This window comes from Balaenoptera acutorostrata, chromosome 16 (genome assembly GCF_949987535.1).
Source record: "Balaenoptera acutorostrata chromosome 16, mBalAcu1.1, whole genome shotgun sequence".
Classification (NCBI taxonomy): domain Eukaryota; kingdom Metazoa; phylum Chordata; class Mammalia; order Artiodactyla; family Balaenopteridae; genus Balaenoptera; species Balaenoptera acutorostrata.
Window position 1 is genome coordinate 27,305,860 of NC_080079.1, and position 19,750 is coordinate 27,325,609.

Below are 19,750 nucleotides of genomic sequence, written 5' to 3' on the forward strand. Positions count from 1 at the left end.
AATCTCTGTTTCCTCACCCGTAAAATGGAGATAATATTAGTACTTTCTGGATGGAGTTATTAGAAACATTAAAAGAGGGACTATTTAAAGACTAACAGAGTGACTGGCATACTTTAAATGCTCATAAATGTTAATTATTTTCATTATTGGAAGTGGTCACTTTAGCCAACAGATTCAGATTTAACCACTCCCTCTATAACCAACTCTATGAGGCCCTCAGCTATTGAAAAACACACCAACCGTGTATACATTTCTGGAGTGTTTTCCAACACCAACCATCAATTCTCTGTGGACATCAACTGGGTGTCCTACAAGTCAACTCAATTCTGATACTAACTACCTGGAGTTAGCACAGATCCCACAGGTTAAGGGCTCAATCCCATAAGACTGCCCTCACTTCAAATGCCAGTCACAAGTCACTGGTACTTCTGATCAGCTGGCTATAAATTGGGAGTTCCCATGCTATAAATTGGTTTGATAATTTGCTAGAATGGCTAACAGAACCCAGGGAAATACTTATGTTTACCAGTTTATCAAAGGATACAACAGTCAGATGGAAGAGACGCATAGGGCAAGGCATGGTGTGAGGGGTGTGTATGGGGCTTCCATGCCCTCTCTGGGTACCTCAGCACCTTAATGTGTTCACCAAGCCAGAAGCTCATCAAATTTCCCTGTTCAGGAGTTTTTGTAGAGCTCAGTCTCTAGCCCCACTCCCCTCCCAGGAGGTTGAGGATGGAGCTGAAAGTTCCAACCCTTTTATCACTCGGGTCTTTCTGGTGACCAGCCCCATCCTGTCGCTAGCGGTCCCCACTTTAAGTTACCTCATTAGTGTAAATGCAGGTTTGGTCTAAAGGGGCTTGTTACAACAAAGACATTTCTTTTTTTTTTGAATTTTATTTTATTTTTATACAGCAAGCTCATTGACTGTTAAATTTTATTTATTTTTCCAACACAAAGCATAGGGAGCTGGAATAAGTCCCACCACCTCAAAGAGTTTCCCTATTTAATTTGTTTTAATATTTCTTGTAGGCAACATTTTTCTGTTGAAAATGAAAACTTTGACCTTTGGGAAGTAACAATTCAAAACTTAAAAAATATTTGGATATAATATTAACTAAATCTCCAGTTCAAATCTGAAATTTTCTGGTAATTTTTTTTAGCTTTTTCTCTCCCCCTGCATCTGTGTTCATTTTTATGATAAAGCACACCTTATCTAATAAATATGGTCCCAAAATAGGAATCAGATCATATTTAAAATGTAGTGAGGATTTGCTGTTTAAATGGCTTCTACTGTAAATTTATTTGCAGTGTAATTTATTTGACCTTAATTTATCTTTGATGTATGCTTGGATTTTAATCTATTAGGTTTGTCTAAATCAAGGCACATCAATTAACCATCGGATCTATTCCTGTTTATTACTCTCATAAAATCTAAAGCTATCCCTTTGAAATTTAAAATCCAGAATCTCCTGTGGTTAGCACCGTTACTACTAACAGCAATGTAGAGTTTTTCTTTTTTTTTTTGCAATTTTATTTTATACAGCAGGTTATTAGTTATCTATTTTATACATATTAGTGTATATATGTGCCAATCCCAATCTCCCAATTCATCTCCCCACCCCTCCCCCCCCCCCACCAGTTTCCCCCCTTGGTGTCCATACGTTATAACAAAGACATTTCTATCACTCAGGAAATTCCAAGTGTTTTAGGAGCTTTGCGCCAAGACAGAAACCTGAGGATAAAGACCAAACATATTTATTATACATATATATATATATAAATTGCTCCAGAAGAGAGAAGAGTATTGTGAGTATTGCACACACAGGTCCCACTGTGGCCCCCTCCAACTCCTAGGCTCCTTTCCCTGATCACTGTGTCCTAGAAACAATTTTCAGCCTGTGTCAGTCACACAGAGGCCCTGTCCAGATGGTGCCCATGCCTCCAGGCCTGGGTGGTCTGATGCCTGGAGGGCTGACATAGGTCCCCGAGGTGGGGTAGGGGGTGGAGTGCCTGGGTCCCATAGAATGTCCTCATATCGGCTTAGAACTGGGCCAGAGGGTCGTCCTTTAGTCCCAGTCTGCTCCAGCAGGGCTCTGAGCAAGCCCACAGTGAGAGGGGGCTCTGCCCCAGGCTCAGGGAATGGGGCGGGGGGCTCCAACTCATCTGGGAGGTGTGTCCGCAGTAGAAGCAGGAGCTCAGCTGGAGCTAGGTCTGGTGGGCACAGGCGGCAAAGGAGGGGGAGGTGAGCATCAAGCCGGCGGTGCCGGGCAAATTCGGCCAACAGCAGTTTGAAGATCTCACTTCGAAGCAGGGGGCTGGAGGGGCTGAGGGCCAAGCCAGCCTCTAGAGCCCGCTCCCACTCTTCCTTTTGCACCAGCTGCCCCACAGCTTGGAGCACAGCTTTGGGCCGCCCACTGCCCAAGAGCAGGTCTAGCTCCAGTGCTTCAGGCCTAGTCCCCTCCTCACCTAGTACTTCCAGGGCTCGGCGATAGAGGGGCAGCCCTGGGCCCCCTGACCCCCAGCCAGGCCCGCCCTGCTGCTGTGCCAGCTCCACAAAGGGTGGCAGCCACCGTGGCTCCAGCCGGCAGAGGCATCGGCACAGGAGTTCAAAGAGGGGCAGTATCCCACTGGGTGGTTCCTTTCCACATGTTGTAACCCCCAGTACCTTCTTCCACACGTCAGGGGGAGCTTGGGACCTCAGCCTGCCATTCCCATCTGGCTGGAGCTGCAGGGCCCTGAGGATGGCACCCCAGGCTGCTGTAGGGAGGGCTTGGAAAACGGTGTTGAGCTGGGCCAGCTGGTCTCCCATCAACTCAGTCCTCAGCAGCCGTGCCACTTCGTGCTCTGCCAGCTCAGTCCAGCCAGCCTCCTCGTCATCCCCAGCCACCAGCTGGGCTTTAAGCTGCTCTAAGCCCCGGTAATCCCGAAGCTCGGCCCTCAGTGTGGTCAACAGTGTTGATGGGGACACGTGGCCCTGGAGGATGGAAGCCAGGGCCTGAGGTGCCCGGAATGTGCTGTTGTGTCTCAGTTCCTCTGGGGTGAGCCGGGCACCCCGCAGGCTCCGCCGCTGGTAGTACTCGCAGGCCTCCTCAAACACCAGATCTTCAGCTGAAGGCAGCTCAAGGCCTTGTGGGGCTTCCCAGCCTACTCGAAACAGACCCACGGCTGAAAGCAAACGAAGACCCCCTCGGGTCTCCAGCTCTTCCTCATTTTCCATGCCAGGGGCTGGGGGTTCCAGCAGATGTACTCGGTCTGTACTTAAGACCTTCCTTTCTAGCAGCTGCCCACTGCCCATGTCCAGCAGTTCCAATGTGGAGCCCAGCACACAGGCCAGAGTGCCATGAAATGTGCCCAGTGCTGCAGACCCTGCCAGGCTGGCAGGTGCCTCCTGAAGGGTGCCAACAGCCCGGGTACCACCGTGGGGCTGCACCAGGCTCACAGTGCCCCTGAAGTCAAGCCACAGCAGGCCCTGGGGAGTTGGGGCCCAGGTGTGTACAGTTAATGGCTGCCTGGGGGACAGCAGCCCAGGAAGGCCTCGGAGCAGGGTACTGAAGTCCCATGGGTCCCCTCCTCCAGGATTCAGGCTTTTACTGTGGGAGAGGCCAAGACATGGGGCAGCTACCACCACCTTGCCCTTGCTTGGGCTCCAGATGAGCAGAATGTGGCCCACGCCAGGCCAGGTGGTGGCAGTGGGCACCAGGAAGAGGTCCTTGCGGGAGGTCAGAAGCCCGAAAGGGGGGCAGTTGTGCAGCAGGATGTGTGTACGGCCCAGGTTGGTGCCGGCCTCCCCGCTGGGCTCCAGGGTCCGGAGGCACACACAGTGGCTGAAAGCCACTGCGGGAGGCCCTTCGCGGCCCTCAGCGCCGGCCTGACGCTCCTCGCACCACACCAGGCGGCCTCGGGGCGCCGCCACGGCCACCACACGGGCTCCACCGCCAGGACACAGCTCGGTGCTCTGCAGCAGCCGCCAGCCGGGCCCCACCCCCGCGCCCCACACCTCGGCTAGGCCACTCTCCCACACTAGGACTAGCGCCGGTCGCGCCGGCCACGGTAGGAAGAAGGCGTCTAGCGGTGAGGGCTGGCCAGCCGGCCAGGCACGTTCCAGTTCCGCGCCGGGTCCACGCACCGCGACCAGCAGTTGCGGGTCCGGTGCCCCCGGAGGTCGCAGCAGCAGCAGGTGGCGGCCGTCCGGGCTGCAGCGAACTCGGACGGCTGGGTCCCCGGCCAACAACTCCCGGAGCCGGGCCGCGCCGCTGAAGTTGTTCAGGTCCGAGAGCAGGCGCAGAGTTCCCGCACGCTTCATGGTGCCGCCCGCGTCGGTGCACGCTCAGGCCTGCCGCCCCGTGGGGCGAGGCCCGGCTCTCGGTGCCGGGTTCCCAAGGGAGGTCAAGACTCGGGTTGAGACTTCCGCTCTTCGTTGATGAGGTGAGCCAAAGCCCGGCTGAGTCGGCCCCGCCCAGCCCAGCCCCACCCCTCACGGCTAGCTCGCGACTGGAGCCGGTATATGCCCTGCCGGCACAACACCGCCCACCAGGGGCGGGGCCGCAGGAGCCTCGTGGGGGTGGAGCCGCGGAGCACACAATCTTCTCAGCGCTCCGACCTCGCGAGTCCTGGGGAAGCTCTCAGAGACGGGATGTAGGCCCGCTGCTTCAGGCCCCAGGTAACCGCGGAGTGGCACAGAGTATGACTAAGGTATCTGGCTTCCAGCCCGCCCAGAATCCAACTACCAAGGCTTCCCTTCCCTCCGCGCCTCGCTCTCTCATCCCAGTTTATTCATGAAATTTTTATTGAGCACCTACTAAGTGCCAGGCTCTGAGTAGACAACCCTGAACAAAAGAGAAAACCTCAACTTCATGGAGATGACAAACTAGTGGAGAAAATAATAATAGCTAGTACTGCCATAGCCCTTACTGTGTGACTCCTCCACCCCACCCCGCCTTTTAAAGATAAGGAAAATGAAGTACAGAGAGATAAAGTAAATTGACCAAGATCACACAGCTATTAAGCAGTAGAGATACAGGTGGGATTTCAACCACAGGCAATCTGGGTCCAGGGTCAATGCACCAAACCACTGTATCAACAGTTCACCCAAACTAACATTTTGCTAAAAAACAAAATTAACACATACTTTAATGGCACTGAGTCTGTGTGTAATCTCTTTAGCACCTACAAATTGATATGCAGGAGTCCTTTCCACCCCAGATTGCCTTCTCAGGTGCTGTGGTATTCCTCTCTCCTCCTCCAGTCCCTCCTTCACTAGCTTGCCCCTCCCTCCCTTTCCACGCAGCTTCCCTGAGAACGGCATCCATTTCTGTTTCATCATCCTCATTCTGTCCTCTTGCTCTCAGCATAGAAATACTCCCCAGCCTGTCCTGTCTTGGAAGTCACTCTTTCGTTCTCATCTCCCCCAGCCTTTACTCCTATCACTCCCTCTCCCTTTCATTTCACAGTCAAGTTTCTTGCAAAGATCTAGCATTTGTTGCCTCTACTTTCTCTCCTTCCATTCATTTCTCAAACCAATACTTACCCGAAGTACATTTTCCTGAGGTCTTCAAGGCATTTTAATTTCCTTTTCTCTTTTGAGACATTTGACAACTTCCTTATTGAAAGTCTCTCCTGTAGTTTCCACAGCATCTTTCTCCTCTAATTCTCCTCTTTTTTAGATAGCGCTGTCTTCATAAATTTTTTTGCCATTGGTTCCTCTTTCTCCACCATCCTTTAAATTCTGGTTTTAGATTCCATTTTGGGCCCTTTTATCTTTTTTCCTCCCCATATTATTAATATTTTTTTAGCCCTCTTCGTAGGCCATTTCTTCCCTTCTCATGGCTTGAACCATTACCACTAGGACAATGGCTCCAAAATATTTATCTACACCCCAGAGATCTCTGCTGAGTTCCAATGAAGGTATCCAAATGTCTACTAAATATTTCTGCCTGGATGTCTCATAGACATTTCAGTCTCAGCATGTCCTAAACATCATCTTCCTCCCCAAATTTGCTCCTCCTCCAGCTGTTCCTAGTTGCCATGGGATTTCTTTCATTGTTATAGCCTCACTTAAAAAAAAAAAAACACTACATTTAAAAAATTGAAGCATTGTTGATTTACAGTATTGTGTAACACTACATATTTTTTGAGTATTTTTAGCCATATTTCTTTTTTTTTTTTAAGTTTATTTATTTATTTTTGGCTGCATTGGGTCTTCATTGCTGCACGCTGGCCTTCTCTAGTTGCGGCGAGCAGGGGCTACTCTTCATTGTGGTGCACGGGCTTCTCATTGCGGTGGCTTCTCTTGTGGAGCACGGGCTCTAGGCGCACGGGCTTCAGGAGTTGTGGCTCGCGGGCTCTAGAGCGCAGGCTCAGTAGTTGTGGTGCACGGGCTTAGTTGCTCCAAAGCATGTGGGATCTTCCCAGACCAGGGCTTGAACCCACGTCCCCTGCATTGGCAGGCGGATTCTTAACCACTGCGCCACCAGGGAAGTCCCTTTAGCCATATTTCTGATGGATACACATGTGCATATTTCTGATGGTTACAAAAGCATGCATATACGTATACGCCACTGTATTTTTAATTTTTTCTTCCCGTTTTATTGAGACATGATTGATGTACAGCATTGTATAAGCTTAAGGTGTACAGCACAATGATTTGACTTACATATTACCACAATGAATTTAGTGAATATCCATCATCTCATATTGATACAAAATTAAAGAAATAGAAAAAAAATTTGTTTTCCTTCTGATGAGAACCCTTAGGAATTACAGCAGTGTTAATTATACTTATCGTGTTGTACATTATGTTGTATCCTCACTTTTAGAGTAGAGCCTGGCACAAAGAAAGACTTCAATAGATGTTTGGTGAAAGAATGAGTACGCTTGAGTAGGCACATGTTTGTGTGTGTGATATCACTTAGGAACCTTTTGTTTAAGAGTTATAGAATAGTTACAGAAATACAGAAAAAATGAAATTTACTAGAAGAACATTGGTGTGGGGTTGGTCACAGAATCTGCAGGAGACAGGAAGAACAGGCTTGGAAAATGTGCAGGAACCCAAACTCTCTGAAGACCAGGAAATAGGAAGCACAACTGTTTTTCTGCAGGAACCATACAGCCAGGACACCACAGCCCCTGGTGCTGCATGACTTGGTCACTGCATTTGTGGACAGGACCTGTTATGAATGAATTCTGACCATCTTTTCATCTCTGCATCTCTTGATCAAGAGCTGAAGCCCTTGGAGGTTGCACCTAGTGGCCAAGCTCAGGTCACATGAGCTCACTTATCTTGGTTGCCCAGGGCCTGGTTTTCCATCAAGACTCTACCCAAAGGAAAAGGCCCCCAGAAAAGGAGGGGAAGGGTTCAGTGCTGGATAACCAAACCAATATAACATAGGCCTTTTATTATCCCCATTTTCCAGATAGGAAACTAAGGCTCAGAGAGCTCATGTAATTGTCCAAAGTCATACAGCTAGTAGGTAGCCAGCCTGGGATTCATTTCCACAGTATCCCAGAGGTCGCGCTCTTACCTACTCATTCTGTGGACTTATAAACTTACCCTCAGCTGAATCTGTATTTAATTCACTTCCCTCCAGTGTATTGTGTTTCTTCACCTTCACACTTTCGCCTTTCCTTTTCTTCTCTCCTAAGACTTGACTTCATCTTCATCTTCCCCCAAAAGCCTTTGAAGATTGACAGGGAATTTTCCATTCTCTGAATTTTCAGGGCATTTACAGCTTGAGCTTGTCTACGCTTACCTTCGATAATTCACTGTTTGATATTTAAAACATTTAATTGTATATCTATTTTTCTATCTATCATCTATCACTTTGTTACAATATAATCTCAGAATTGTAATTGTTTTTCTTTTTACTACTCCCAGAATTGGGTATTCAGTAGGTGCTCAACAAAGATGTGCTAAAAGGAAGTCAGGTATGGAAAGGGTTCTTTGAGCTGTACAGGAGGCTTCTAACTCATGTTCAGGAACAATAGTTCTTGGGGTTCACCTCAAGATGCCTTCCTATTACCACTTCTCACTCTTTTTTTATATCCTATTAGGGTACAACTTTTTACCACTAATCATGTTTTATGCCACTGTGTAAACAGACAAGAAAAATTAAAAATTACCTGGGCTTTTGGGCTATTAAGACCTCTTTCCTGATAGATCTGGGTTTAAACTCTTCTTCACCTCTTACTAACTCTAGAACATTAAGCAAGCTGTGTAATCACTCAAAACCTTTTTTTTTTGTTATCTGTGAGGTACCAACTTTATAAAGTCATTATAAGGAGACACATACACGTACGCACACACTGCCCGGTATGTCTTTTTTTAATCTTCCATTTTGCGTGTGAGAAAACTGAGACTCAGAGAGGTAACTTGCCAAGTTGACACAGCTTTACACGGTACTTTGTACATAGTAGGTACACAATACGTATATGTTGATTGAATGAGTTTGTTTCCAGTCTTTCACTTATAGAGTTGCAATAAAGAGCTTGGAACATATATCTTTCCAAACTTTGCCAGTGTTTCTAGAGGATATATTTACTCCTGGAAGTGGAATTGCCGACTTCAGGGTCTGCCATATTTAAAGAAACTGCTAATTCAACTTGCATCCAGTACACTCTTGATACATGTTTCTTTTGCTAATTTCTTTCTCGCGGTGCATTTCGGGAGTCGTAGTCTTTGTGATGGTTGCTGGGAATCGTGGTCCGAGCCAGCCTCAGGCAGTCGGCGCGGGCGAACGTATCACGCGGCAGGCTTTAGGATCCTGCGGGGCACGGCGGGCCGGAGGAAGGGTTTGGGGAGGTCGGGAGCGCGTCCGTGAGTCCGGAGCAGCTGCGGCGTCGGTGGCGTCGGGAGCGAGCCGTCCGGGAGCGGCGCGGGTGGTGGAGGAGGAGCCAGGGTAAGCGGCGCTCGGTAAGCGGCGCCGACCCGGGCCGGTCTCCGAACCTGGCCAACCTCTGCGGGTACTGCCATACTAGGCCTTGGCCGTGAGGCGGCCCTGGAGGCGGGGCCTGCGCTCGCTAGGGCACGATAGGGGTTATAGGGGAAGAGGCAGGGAGGGCAGCTGCTGAGGAGCGCAGAGGCTGCGTCCGGCGGGGAGGCTGGGCCCGGGGCGGCGGACCGGAGCGAGAAGCGGCTCGGTACTCCAGCTGCCGGTCCTTCTAATCCTCCAGTGCCGATCACACGCCTCTCGCTCCGGGTCCCTGCTGGGCCCTAGTGGTAGCCGAGGCGCTGACCTTTGACCCAGCACAAGGCAGACTCCGACGCTTCAGGCTACCTTGAGAGCTTTCCTCCCAGGTGTTTTCCACTCGAGTAGCCTTCTGCTCAGCCTGTCTCTGGGGTGAGGGCGTGGGGCAAGACCTCGGAGAAGGGCTAGAGGAAGCCCTGTCTGCCTGAAGTCATCAGGCGTCCCGGAAGGTCCCCATCTCCTCTTTACAGTCTCTGATCGCCGGGCTTCAGCCCACCCTTTACACACAATCAGTGAAGCTACCGTGTTTTCTCTGGTTACTCCGTGTGAACCTGGGAAACGAACCTGTTTCCAGGCAAGTGTAGGGAAGAAACAGGAGATAAAAACTGGTTCCCTGGGGAAGAACTATCAGAAACTGAGGAGTGCTGCCTTTCAACATGGGGAAGTAGAAACTTGGACAGGCCTGGATAAATGTGGATCGTCCGACCCTCCCCAATTCTTCCTCTCCAGAAAAAGTTTTGAGTTCAGTGAGAGCTGTTTCTTTGCTCTTCTATACTCTCTCTGACTTTGTAAACCAGGGAAAATAGGGTTTGTGTCCCTGCTCTTAATTTAGCACAAGTTAATTGGAATTATTTTGGGTGTACCTTCAGTTGGTCTTGTTTGCACAGTAGTTCCTATGTGAGGGCTTTTCCAGATATCAGATCAATCAGTCTAGAGAAAGGTGGATACTTCTAGTTAGGATTGTGAAGGGGGACTCTCATTCATTCCTTAATGAATAGGGGAACCTTTAAGGTATTTTCATTGGGTGTTTAGACATTATAATTCATACACTTGTTCGACATTTGAAGAATAATAATAGTAATAAAACCTCTTGAAAACTCAAAGCAGTGTTATGAAAGTTCTACTTTTATGTAGAGCCAAGTTCAAGAATCCATAAAATTTGGGGAAAATAACCAGATAACAAATTGATCCAGGATATGTGAGGGCACACTGTTTATTAAACACATTTATTGAGCACTTATTAAGTTTTCTTTTTAATGCATTTTTGGCTGCGCTAGGTCTTAGTTGCGGCATGTGGGATCTTTGTTGCGGCATGTGGCATCTTTCATTTTTATTTTTATTTTAAAAAATATTTATTTATTTATTTATGGCTGCATTGGGTCTTCATTGCAGCGCGCAGGCTTTTCTCTAGTTGCGGCGAGTGGGGGCTACTCTTCGTTGCAGTGCGCAGGCTTCTCATTACGGTGGCTTCTCTTGTTGCGGAGCACAGGCTCTGGGCACACGGGCTTCAGTAGTTGTGGCACACGTGTTCAGTAGTTGTGGCTCATGGGCTCTAGAGCGCAGCCTCAGTAGTTGTGGCGCATGGGCTTAGTTGCTCCACGGCACGTGGGATCTTCCTGGACCAGGGCTTGAACCAGTGTCCCCTGCATTGGCAGGCGGATTCTTAACCCATGTGGCATCTTTTAGTTGCAGCATGCGGACTTCTTAGTTGTGGCATGCGGACTCTTAGTTGCGGCACGCATGCAGGATCTAGTTCCCCAACCAGGGATCGAACCCAGGCCCCCTGCACTGGGAACGTGGAGTCTTACCCACTGGACCACCGGGGAAGTCCCTATTGAGCACTTATGTAACTGGCACTGGGGTTAATATGAATATCTTTCCTCAAGAACATCGGAGAGACATATTCACATGAAAATTGTAGTGCTGTGTGTTACATATCCATTACAAGGAATTTATATGGTGTGAAGGAAATATTACCATTGCCTGGAAAGTCAGGGAAATGTCTGTAGGGAGGAGATACTTGAGTTGGGTGTTGGAAGATGGGTAGGAGCTTGCACAAGTAAAGAAAGGCATTCCAGATGGAGACAACAGCATGAGCAAAGGCATGGTGAAAGTGTGAGGAAAAAAAAATAACATGACGTTTAAGTGTCAGAAATTTGTCCAAAACAGGATATGTGGTGGGGAAATTGCCAGGCGGTGAGACTGAAAAGAGAGTAGGGAGCTATTGGAGTGTTTTAATGTTAGGGAGTGACAGAAGTGCAGATTAAAGTAATGAGAAATGAGGCAGTGAGACTAATTAGAGTTGTTGCAGTTGACTGAGAGTCTGAATAAAATGTGGCCGTGGGAATGAAGAGGAGGGGAATGGATTTTAGAAGTATTTCTAAGATAGCTGCAATAGGATTTAGTGACTGTTTGGGGAGAGACAGTGGGCTAAGTTTTCTAATTTGAGAAATTGGGTAAATGGGAATTTCATTGACCAGGATATGGATTAGTAAAAGTAGAGCAGATTTTTTTAAGGTTTGGATGACTATAGAAAGAGGTATAGGGGAGATAGTCTGGTATGCTGAGATCAAGTTGTTGTGGGATATGCACATGGAGATGTTATTAGGCAGCTGGAAGTAAGGAGGCCTGGTGAGCTTGATATCTTGGCAATAGCTTGGAGTAAGTGAGGACATATTTGAAAAAAATCCTGGGAAAGTAATGTTTGTTTTATTTCTTTATAAGGAAATATTAGAATATGCCTTTCTTCCACTTAATAGTGAGCTTCTCAAGGCAGGGGCCATATAACTCAATAATTTTGTGTCCCTTTTCCCCTTATACAATGCCTGTGTTATTATAAGCTCTCAATAAATGTTAGTTAAGCTAGCAGGAAATCAATTTACTTTGCCAGGTCGAAGTTACCTTTTGGGCTTTCTTTAAGAAGATTATGGGAGTCTGTCTTATAATTTTCATTTTATACTTAAGTGGTATTCATGAGGCTTGTATGGGTCAACAGGAAAGGAAATGAAGAAGGTATGAGTGATGTGCTGCTGCTTGAGGAAGTTCAGGGCTTGAGCAGGAGATAGACAGTATTAATTTATAAGAGGCTCCTGCTCATTGAGAAGAGGATCTTACAATGAATTCTCATTCTGGGAGATGTCAGAAAAATGTGATTTTCAATCAGAGTTTCCTGAAATCCTGTCAGTTTGAAGTTGGTTCCTCCTTCTGAAGGTGCAAGTGCATTCCTTCTTGTGTAAAATCATTTGAAAGGGAACCTGAGATGGTCATGTTTATTTAAACCTCTTCATCTGTATTATTAGTTTGTGAAAGTTGGCAGACTCAGTAAATTCTGATGGGACCAGACTGAATTCTCTTCTGTGAAGCTAGTTCACTTCTAATAGGTACAGACTATGGCTGATATCCAGAGTAAAGATTGCAGAAATCCTGGTTTTGCCACTTGCTGCTTAGTCTTGGGAAAGTTCCTGAGTTAATTCCACTTTCAAGTGTAGCCTAAATACTCACTCTGAGGTGAGCGCTGTTCAGAGCACACACAAGATATAGACGCTGCCCCGTAGTGGCACATGTGCTTATTACTGAATCAGGCTGGTTCTATCCTAGCATCTAGAAAATAGGGATGATGCTTGTCAGATGATGTCCTGAGTTGACTGACTTTTCTTGGATAAAGTGGGAATGTTAATATTATGGATATCAGTTTGGAGTTTCCATAGAATTTTAACTGAATCTGGATTTTGAATGTTCTACTAGTTAGCACCTGCTTTTTTTGCACTAACAAGATATTCTCATAGGGAGGAGGGCTACCAGAGAGAAAGATTTAGTGGCTGTACCACTTAAAATTCATTACGTTGGGCAAAGTAAAATCCTCATTGTAAAATTATGGTATTAGTACCTACTTCATTTGCTTATTGTAAGGATTAAATACAGCATATTTAAATCACTTAGAATAGTGCCAAGTACATAGGGACTGCTCAGTAGTGTTATGTATTATTATATACCACCTTGAGAGGGAGGCTGTGCTCCGAAAGATTTGGAGGAATGAGTGATGAATTCCATCCCCAGTAATTTAAAAAAACAGAAATGATAGAACAAAAGAGTAGACAGTTCTGGAGCCTGTGGAAGGAAAACCACATTCACAGAAAGATAGCCAAAATGAAAAGGCAGAGGACTTTGTACCAGATGAAGAAACAAGATAAAACCCCAGAAAAACAACTAAATGAAGTGGAGATAGGCAAGCTTCGTGAAAAAGAATTCAGAATAATGATAGTGAAGATGATCCAGGACCTCAGAAAAAGAATGAAGGCAAAGATCGAGAAGATACAAGAAATGTTTAACAAAGACCTAGAAGAATTAAAGAACAAACAAACAGAGATGAACAATATGATAACTGAAATGAAAAATACACTAGAAGGAATCAATAGCAGAATAACTGAAGCAGAAGAACGGATAAGTGACCTGGAAGACAGAATGGTGGAATTCACTGCCGTGGAACAGAATAAAGGAAAAAGAATGAAAGGAAATGAAGACAGCCTAAGGGACCTCTGGGACAACATTAAACGCAACAACATTCACATTATAGGGGTCCCAGAAGGAGAAGAGAGAGAGAAAGAAGTGGAGAAAATATTTGAAGAGATTATAGTCGAAAACTTCCCTAACATGGGAAAAGAAATAGCCACCCAAGTCCAGGAAGTGCAGGATAAACCCAAGGAGAAACACACAGACACATAGTAATCAAATTGACAAAAATTAAACACAAAGAAAAATTATTGAAAGCAACAAGGGAAAAATGACAAGTAACATACAAGGGAACTCCCATAAGGTTAACAGCTGATTTCTCAGCAGAAACTCTACAAGCCAGAAGGGAGTGGCATGATATATTTAAAGTGATGAAAGGGAAGAACCTATAACCAAGATTACTCTACCCGGCAAGGATCTCATTCAGATTTGACGGAGAAATTAAAAGCTTTACAGACAAGCAAAAGCTAAGAGAATTCAGCACCACCAAACCAGCTCTACAACAAATGCTAAAGGAACTTCTCTAAGTGGGAAACACAAGAGAAGAAAAGGACCTACAAAAACAAACCCATAACAATTAAGAAAATGGTAACAGGAACATACATATCGATAATTACCTTAAACGTGAATGGATTAAATGCTCCAACCAAAAGACACAGGCTCGCTGAATGGATACAAAAACAAGACCCATATATATGCTGTCTACAAGAGACCCACTTCAGACCTAGAGACACATACAGACTGAAAGTGAAGGGATGGAAAAAGATATTCCATGCAAATGGAAATCAAAAGAAAGCTGGAGTAGCAATACTCATATCAGATAAAATAGACTTTAAAATAAAGAATGTTACACAAGACAAGGAAGGACACTACATAATGATCAAGGGATCAATCCAAGAGGAAGATATAGCAATTATAAATATATATGCACCCAACATAGGAGCACCTCAATACATAAGGCAACTGCTAACAGCTATAAAAGAGGAAATCGACAGTAACACAATAATAGTGGGGAACTTTAACACCTCACTTACACCAATGGACAGATCATCCAAACAGAAAGTTAATAAAGAAACACAAGCTTTAAATGACACAATAGACCAGATAGATTTAATTGATATTTATAGGACATTCCATCCAAAAACAGCAGATTACACTTTCTTCTCAAGTATACACGGAACATTCTCCAGGATAGGTCACATCTTGGGTCACAAATCAAGCCTCAGTAAATTTAAGAATATTGAAATCATAGCAAACATCTTTTCTAATCACAATGCTATGAGATTAGAAATCAGTTACAGGGGAAAAAAACGTGAAAAACACAAACACATGGAGGCTAAACAATACGTTACTAAATAACCAAGAGATCACTGAAGAAATCAAACAGGAAATCAAAAAATACCTAGAGACGAATGACAACAAAAACACGATGATCCAAAACCTATGGGATGCAGCAAAAGCAGTTCTAAGAGGGAAGTTTATAGCAATACAAGCCTACCTCAAGAAACAAGAAAAATCTCAAATAAACAATATAACTTTACACCTAAAGGACCTAGAGAAAGAACAAACAAAACCCAAAGTTAGTAGAAGAAATCATAAAGATCAGAGCAGAAATAAATGAAATAGAAACAAAGAAAACAATAACAAAGATCAATAAAACTAAAAGCTAGTTCTTTGAGAAGATAAACAAAATTGATAAACCGTTAGCCAGACTCATCAAGAAAAAGAGGGAGAGGACTCAAATCAATAAATTTAGAAATGAAAAAGGGGAAGTTACAACAGACACTGCAGAAATACAAAGCATCCTAAGAGACTACTGCAAGCAACTCTGTGCCAATAAAACGGACAACTTGGAAGAAATGGACAAATTCTTAGAAAGGTATAACCTTCCAAGACTGAACCAGCAAGAAACAGAAAATATGAACAGACCAATCACAAGTAATGAAATTAAAACTGTGATTAAAAATCTTGCAACAAACAGAGGTCTAGGACCAGATGGCTTCACAGGTGAATTCTATCAAACATTTAGAGAAGAGCTAACACCCATCCTTCTCAAACTCTTCCAAAAAATTGCAGAGGAAGGAACACTCCCAAACTCATTCTATGAGGCCACCATCACCCTGATACCAAAACCAGACAAAGATACTACAAAAAAAGAAAATTACAGACCAATATCACTGATGAATATAGATGCAAAAATCCTCAACAAAATAGTAGCAAAGAGAATCCAACAACACATTAAAAGGATCATACACCATGATCAAGTGGGATTTATCCCAGGGATGCAAGGATTCTTCAGTATACGCAAATCAATCAATGTGATACACCATATTAACAAATTGAAGAAGGAAAACCATATGATCATCTCAATAGATGCAGAAAAAGCTTTTGACAAAATTCAACACCCACTTATGATAAAAACTCTCCAGAAAGTGGGCATAGAGGGAACCTACCTCAACATAATAAAGGCCGTATATGACAAACCCACAGCAAACATCATTGTCAATGGTGAAAAACTGAAAGCATTTCCTCTAATATGAGGAACAAGACAAGGATGTCCACTCTCGCCACTATTATTCAACATAGTTTTGGAAGTCCTAGCCACAACAATCAGAAGAAAAAGAAATAAAAGGAATACAAATTGGAAAAGAAGAAGTAAAACTGTCACTGTTTGCAGATGACATGATACTATACGTAGAGAATCCTAAAGAGACCACCAGAAAACTGCTAGAGCTAATCAATGAATTTGGTAAAGTTGCAGGATACAAAATTAATGCACAGAAATCTCTTGCATTCCTATACACTGATGATGAAAAATCTGAAAGAGAAATTAAGGAAACACTCCCATTTACCATTGCAACAAAAAGAATAAAATACCTAGCAATAAACCTACCTAAGGAGACAAAAGACCTGTGTGCAGAAAACTAGAAGACACTGATGAAAGAAATTAAAGATGATACAAACAGATGGAGAGATATACCATGTTCTTGGATTGGGAAATCAATATTGTGAAAATGACTATACTACCCAAAGCAATCTACAGATTCAGTGCAATCCCTATCAAATTACCAATGGCATTTTTTTACAGAACTAGAACAAAAAATCTTAAAATTTGTATGGAGACACAGAAGACTCCGAATAGCCAAAGCAGTCTTGAGTGAAAAAAATGGAGCTGGAGGAATCAGATTCCCTGACTTCAGACTATATTACAAAGCTACAGTAATCAAGACAGTATGGTCCTGGCACCAAAACAGAAATATAGATCAATGGAACAGGATAGAAAGCCCAGAGATAAACCCACACACCTATGCTCAAGTAATCTATGACAAAGGAGGCAAGAATATACAGTGGAGAAAAGATAGTCTCTTCAATAAGTGGTGCTGGGAAAACTGGACAGCTACATGTAAAAGAATGAAATTAGAACACTCCCTAACACCATACACAAAAATAAACTCAAAATGGATTAGAGACCTAAATGTAAGACTGTACACTATAAAACTCTTAGAGGAAAACATAAGAAGAACACTCTTTGACATAAATCACAGCAAGATCTTTTTTGATCTACTTCCTAGAGTAATGGAAATAACAAAAATAACAAATGGGACCTAATGAAACTTAAAACCTTTTGCAAAGCAAAGGAAACTACAAACAAGACAAAAAGACAACCCTCAGAATGGGAGAAAATATTTGCAAATGAATCAACGGACAAAGGATTAACCTCCAAAATATATGAACAGCTCATGCAGCTCAATATTAAAAAAAGAAACAACCAAATCAAAAAATGGTCAGAAGACCTAAATAGACATTTCTCCAAAGAAGACATACAGATGGCCAGGAAGCACATGAAAAGCTGTTCAGCATCACTAATTATTAGAGAAATGCAAATCAAAACCACAATGAGGTATCACCTCACACCAGTTAGAATGGGCATCATCAGAAAATCTACAAACAACAAATGCTGGAGAGGGTGTGGAGAAAAGGGAACCCTCTTGCACTGTTGGTGGGAATGTAAATTGATACAGCCACTATGGAGAACAGTATGGAGGTTCCTTAAAAAACTAAAAATAGAATTACCATATGACCCAGCAATCCCACTACTGGGCATATACCCAGAGAAAGTTATAATTCAAAAAGACACATGCACCCCAATGTTCATTGCAGCACCATTTACAATAGCCAGGTCATGGAAGCAACCTAAATGCCCATTGACAGACGAATGGATAAAGAAGATGTGGTACATATATACAATGGAATAGTACTCAGCCATAAAAAGGAATGAAATTGTGTCATTTGTAGAGACGTGGATGGATCTAGAGACTGTCATACAGAGTGAAGTAAGTCAGAAAGAGAAAAACAAATATTGTATATTAACGCATGTATGTGGAACCTAGAAAAATGGTACAGATGAACCAGTTTGCAGGGCAGAAATAGAGACACAGATGTAGAGAAGAAACGTATGGACACCAAGGGGGGAAGTGGCCGGGTGGGGGTGGGGATGGTGGTGGGATGAATTGGGCGATTGGGATTGACATGTATACACTGATGTGTATAAAATGGATGACGAATAAGAACCTGATGTATAAAAAATAAGTAAAATAAAATTCAAAAAAAAAACTGTAAAAGAACAGAAGTGTGGTGGCCTGTCCTGGAGCTCTCTATGAAGGGAATTTAGAGAGGTAGCTTCAAGAATGAAGGCCTCACTTTATTTTCATTTTGGAGGTATAAAAGACTTGGAGTGACTAGCAGTAAAAATCCATTAAAATGGAAAGGAATTATATGCTGGTTTTAGAGCCAGTCTATAGGGTGCAATTGGGGGAACCTGTGTCGCATGCTACTGAGAGAAGGTATGGCAGGGATTCATGTGGAACAGCAGTATGTGAATGCAGCAAGTGAGCTAAATCCTTGGGGCCTTCAGAAAGGAAGAGGCATGTTAGGAGCTTGTCTGAGAAACGAAGGGTTGGTATTTGGAGGTAGAAATGCCCTGCATTATAGTGCTGGTGTTTACCTTGGGAGTGTGGGATGCCTTGTAGAAGAACATAGGGAGCAGATAACTTTTGCCTAAAGATTAAAAAAAAAAAAACCTCACATCTAGAGGAACTAGGGAACTTTTTTTAGGAGAGTCCTGGAGGAGGCTATTTCTGGCTTTATAAACATATTGCCCCCTCTTGTGTGTTGGGTGAATGGCTCATTGTTAGACAGTGGAGTGGTAATATCTGACTCAGCCACATCTCCTGGGCAGACTGGATTTTCATCTCCTTCACTAGGCATTGTGGATTACTATAGTCAGTGTGTTTTGTAGTGATCCTTCACAGATGGGCAAACTGCAGCTAAGATCCTAAGGAAAGGGGATGCGTTGGTGAGTTAGTATGGGGAGAATGAGCTGGAAGTAGGTAAGGATTGCTCCAGTGCCTTTTCTAGAGATGGCAGAAGTTTTATTCATCCTCTCAAAATCATCTGTCCAGATGCTCCTTTCTTTTGAAGGCCTGGTTTAAGGCTCAGATGAGTACTTCTCAAACTTTAGTGAGCATCAGAATTATTTGGGGCAGGGTTTTTCAACCTCGGCATTATTGACTTATTGGGCCAGATAATTCTTTGTTGTGGTAACTGTCCTGTATACTTTAGGATGTTTAGCAGCATCCCTGGCCTCGACCCAGTAGCTGCTAGTAGTACCTCCCCTCCCAGTTGTGACAACCAAAAATGTCTCCAGGCATTGACAAATGTCCCCTGGGAGGCAAAATCGCCCCAGTTGAGAACCACTGACTGCAGTGATTATTAAAAATGTAGACCTCTAATCCTTATCTTGAAAAATCTGTTTCAGTAGTGGGGAGGTGGGCTTAGGAGTCTACATTTCCAGGAGGCATGCCAGGAGATTCTGAAACATGTGATCACAGCTCTGCAGGGGTAAAGCATTTTTCACAATATCTTTCCATTCATAATGAAGTTTTGGTGGAGAATTATCCTCAGAGCACTGACTTAGCTCAGTTAAAATAGTATCAATTAAATCCTGTAGTGGATATCAGTGTATTTCAGCCTTTTAAAAATTTTTTTCTGTTTACCATATTGAATACATCTGTCAACTTGAATAGAAACTCAGATTCCTCTCTAGTTTTTCCTTCTAAGTTTTCTATTTCATTAATTTGTCTATCTCTTTTTTACTTTACCATTATCAATGTTTATATACATATGCATGTATCAGACAGTTATCTTTTACTCCCGACCATGGCACATCTACCTATGGGCAAACTAGTGATGAAACTCAAGATATCTGGACATTCCAA

At 44.0% G+C, this 19,750-nt stretch overlaps 2 protein-coding genes across 11 annotated transcripts in view; one reads left to right on the forward strand and one right to left on the reverse strand.

The window, feature by feature from the left end:
• Window positions 1–1,739: 1,739 nt before the first annotated feature.
• HPS6 (HPS6 biogenesis of lysosomal organelles complex 2 subunit 3) lies at window positions 1,740–4,434 on the reverse strand. The gene has a single exon (XM_007187293.3). It carries the CDS (start codon window positions 4,301–4,303, stop codon window positions 1,892–1,894), a length of 2,412 nt encoding a protein of 803 aa, XP_007187355.2. The 5' UTR covers window positions 4,304–4,434; the 3' UTR covers window positions 1,740–1,891.
• A 207-nt stretch (window positions 4,435–4,641) lies between these two features.
• Window positions 4,642–19,750, forward strand: part of ARMH3 (armadillo like helical domain containing 3) — a 178,373-nt gene continuing 163,264 nt past the window's right edge. For 6 of the 10 annotated variants that reach the window (XM_007187295.2, XM_007187296.2, XM_057530782.1 and 3 more), the window contains exon 1: window positions 8,731–8,908. The gene's annotated coding sequence lies outside the window, so the exon portion shown is untranslated. Of the gene's footprint in view, window positions 4,661–8,730; window positions 8,909–19,750 lie in introns of those variants that run through there. The other 4 variants (XM_007187294.2, XM_007187297.2, XM_007187299.3 and 1 more) reach the window with 2 other exon arrangements.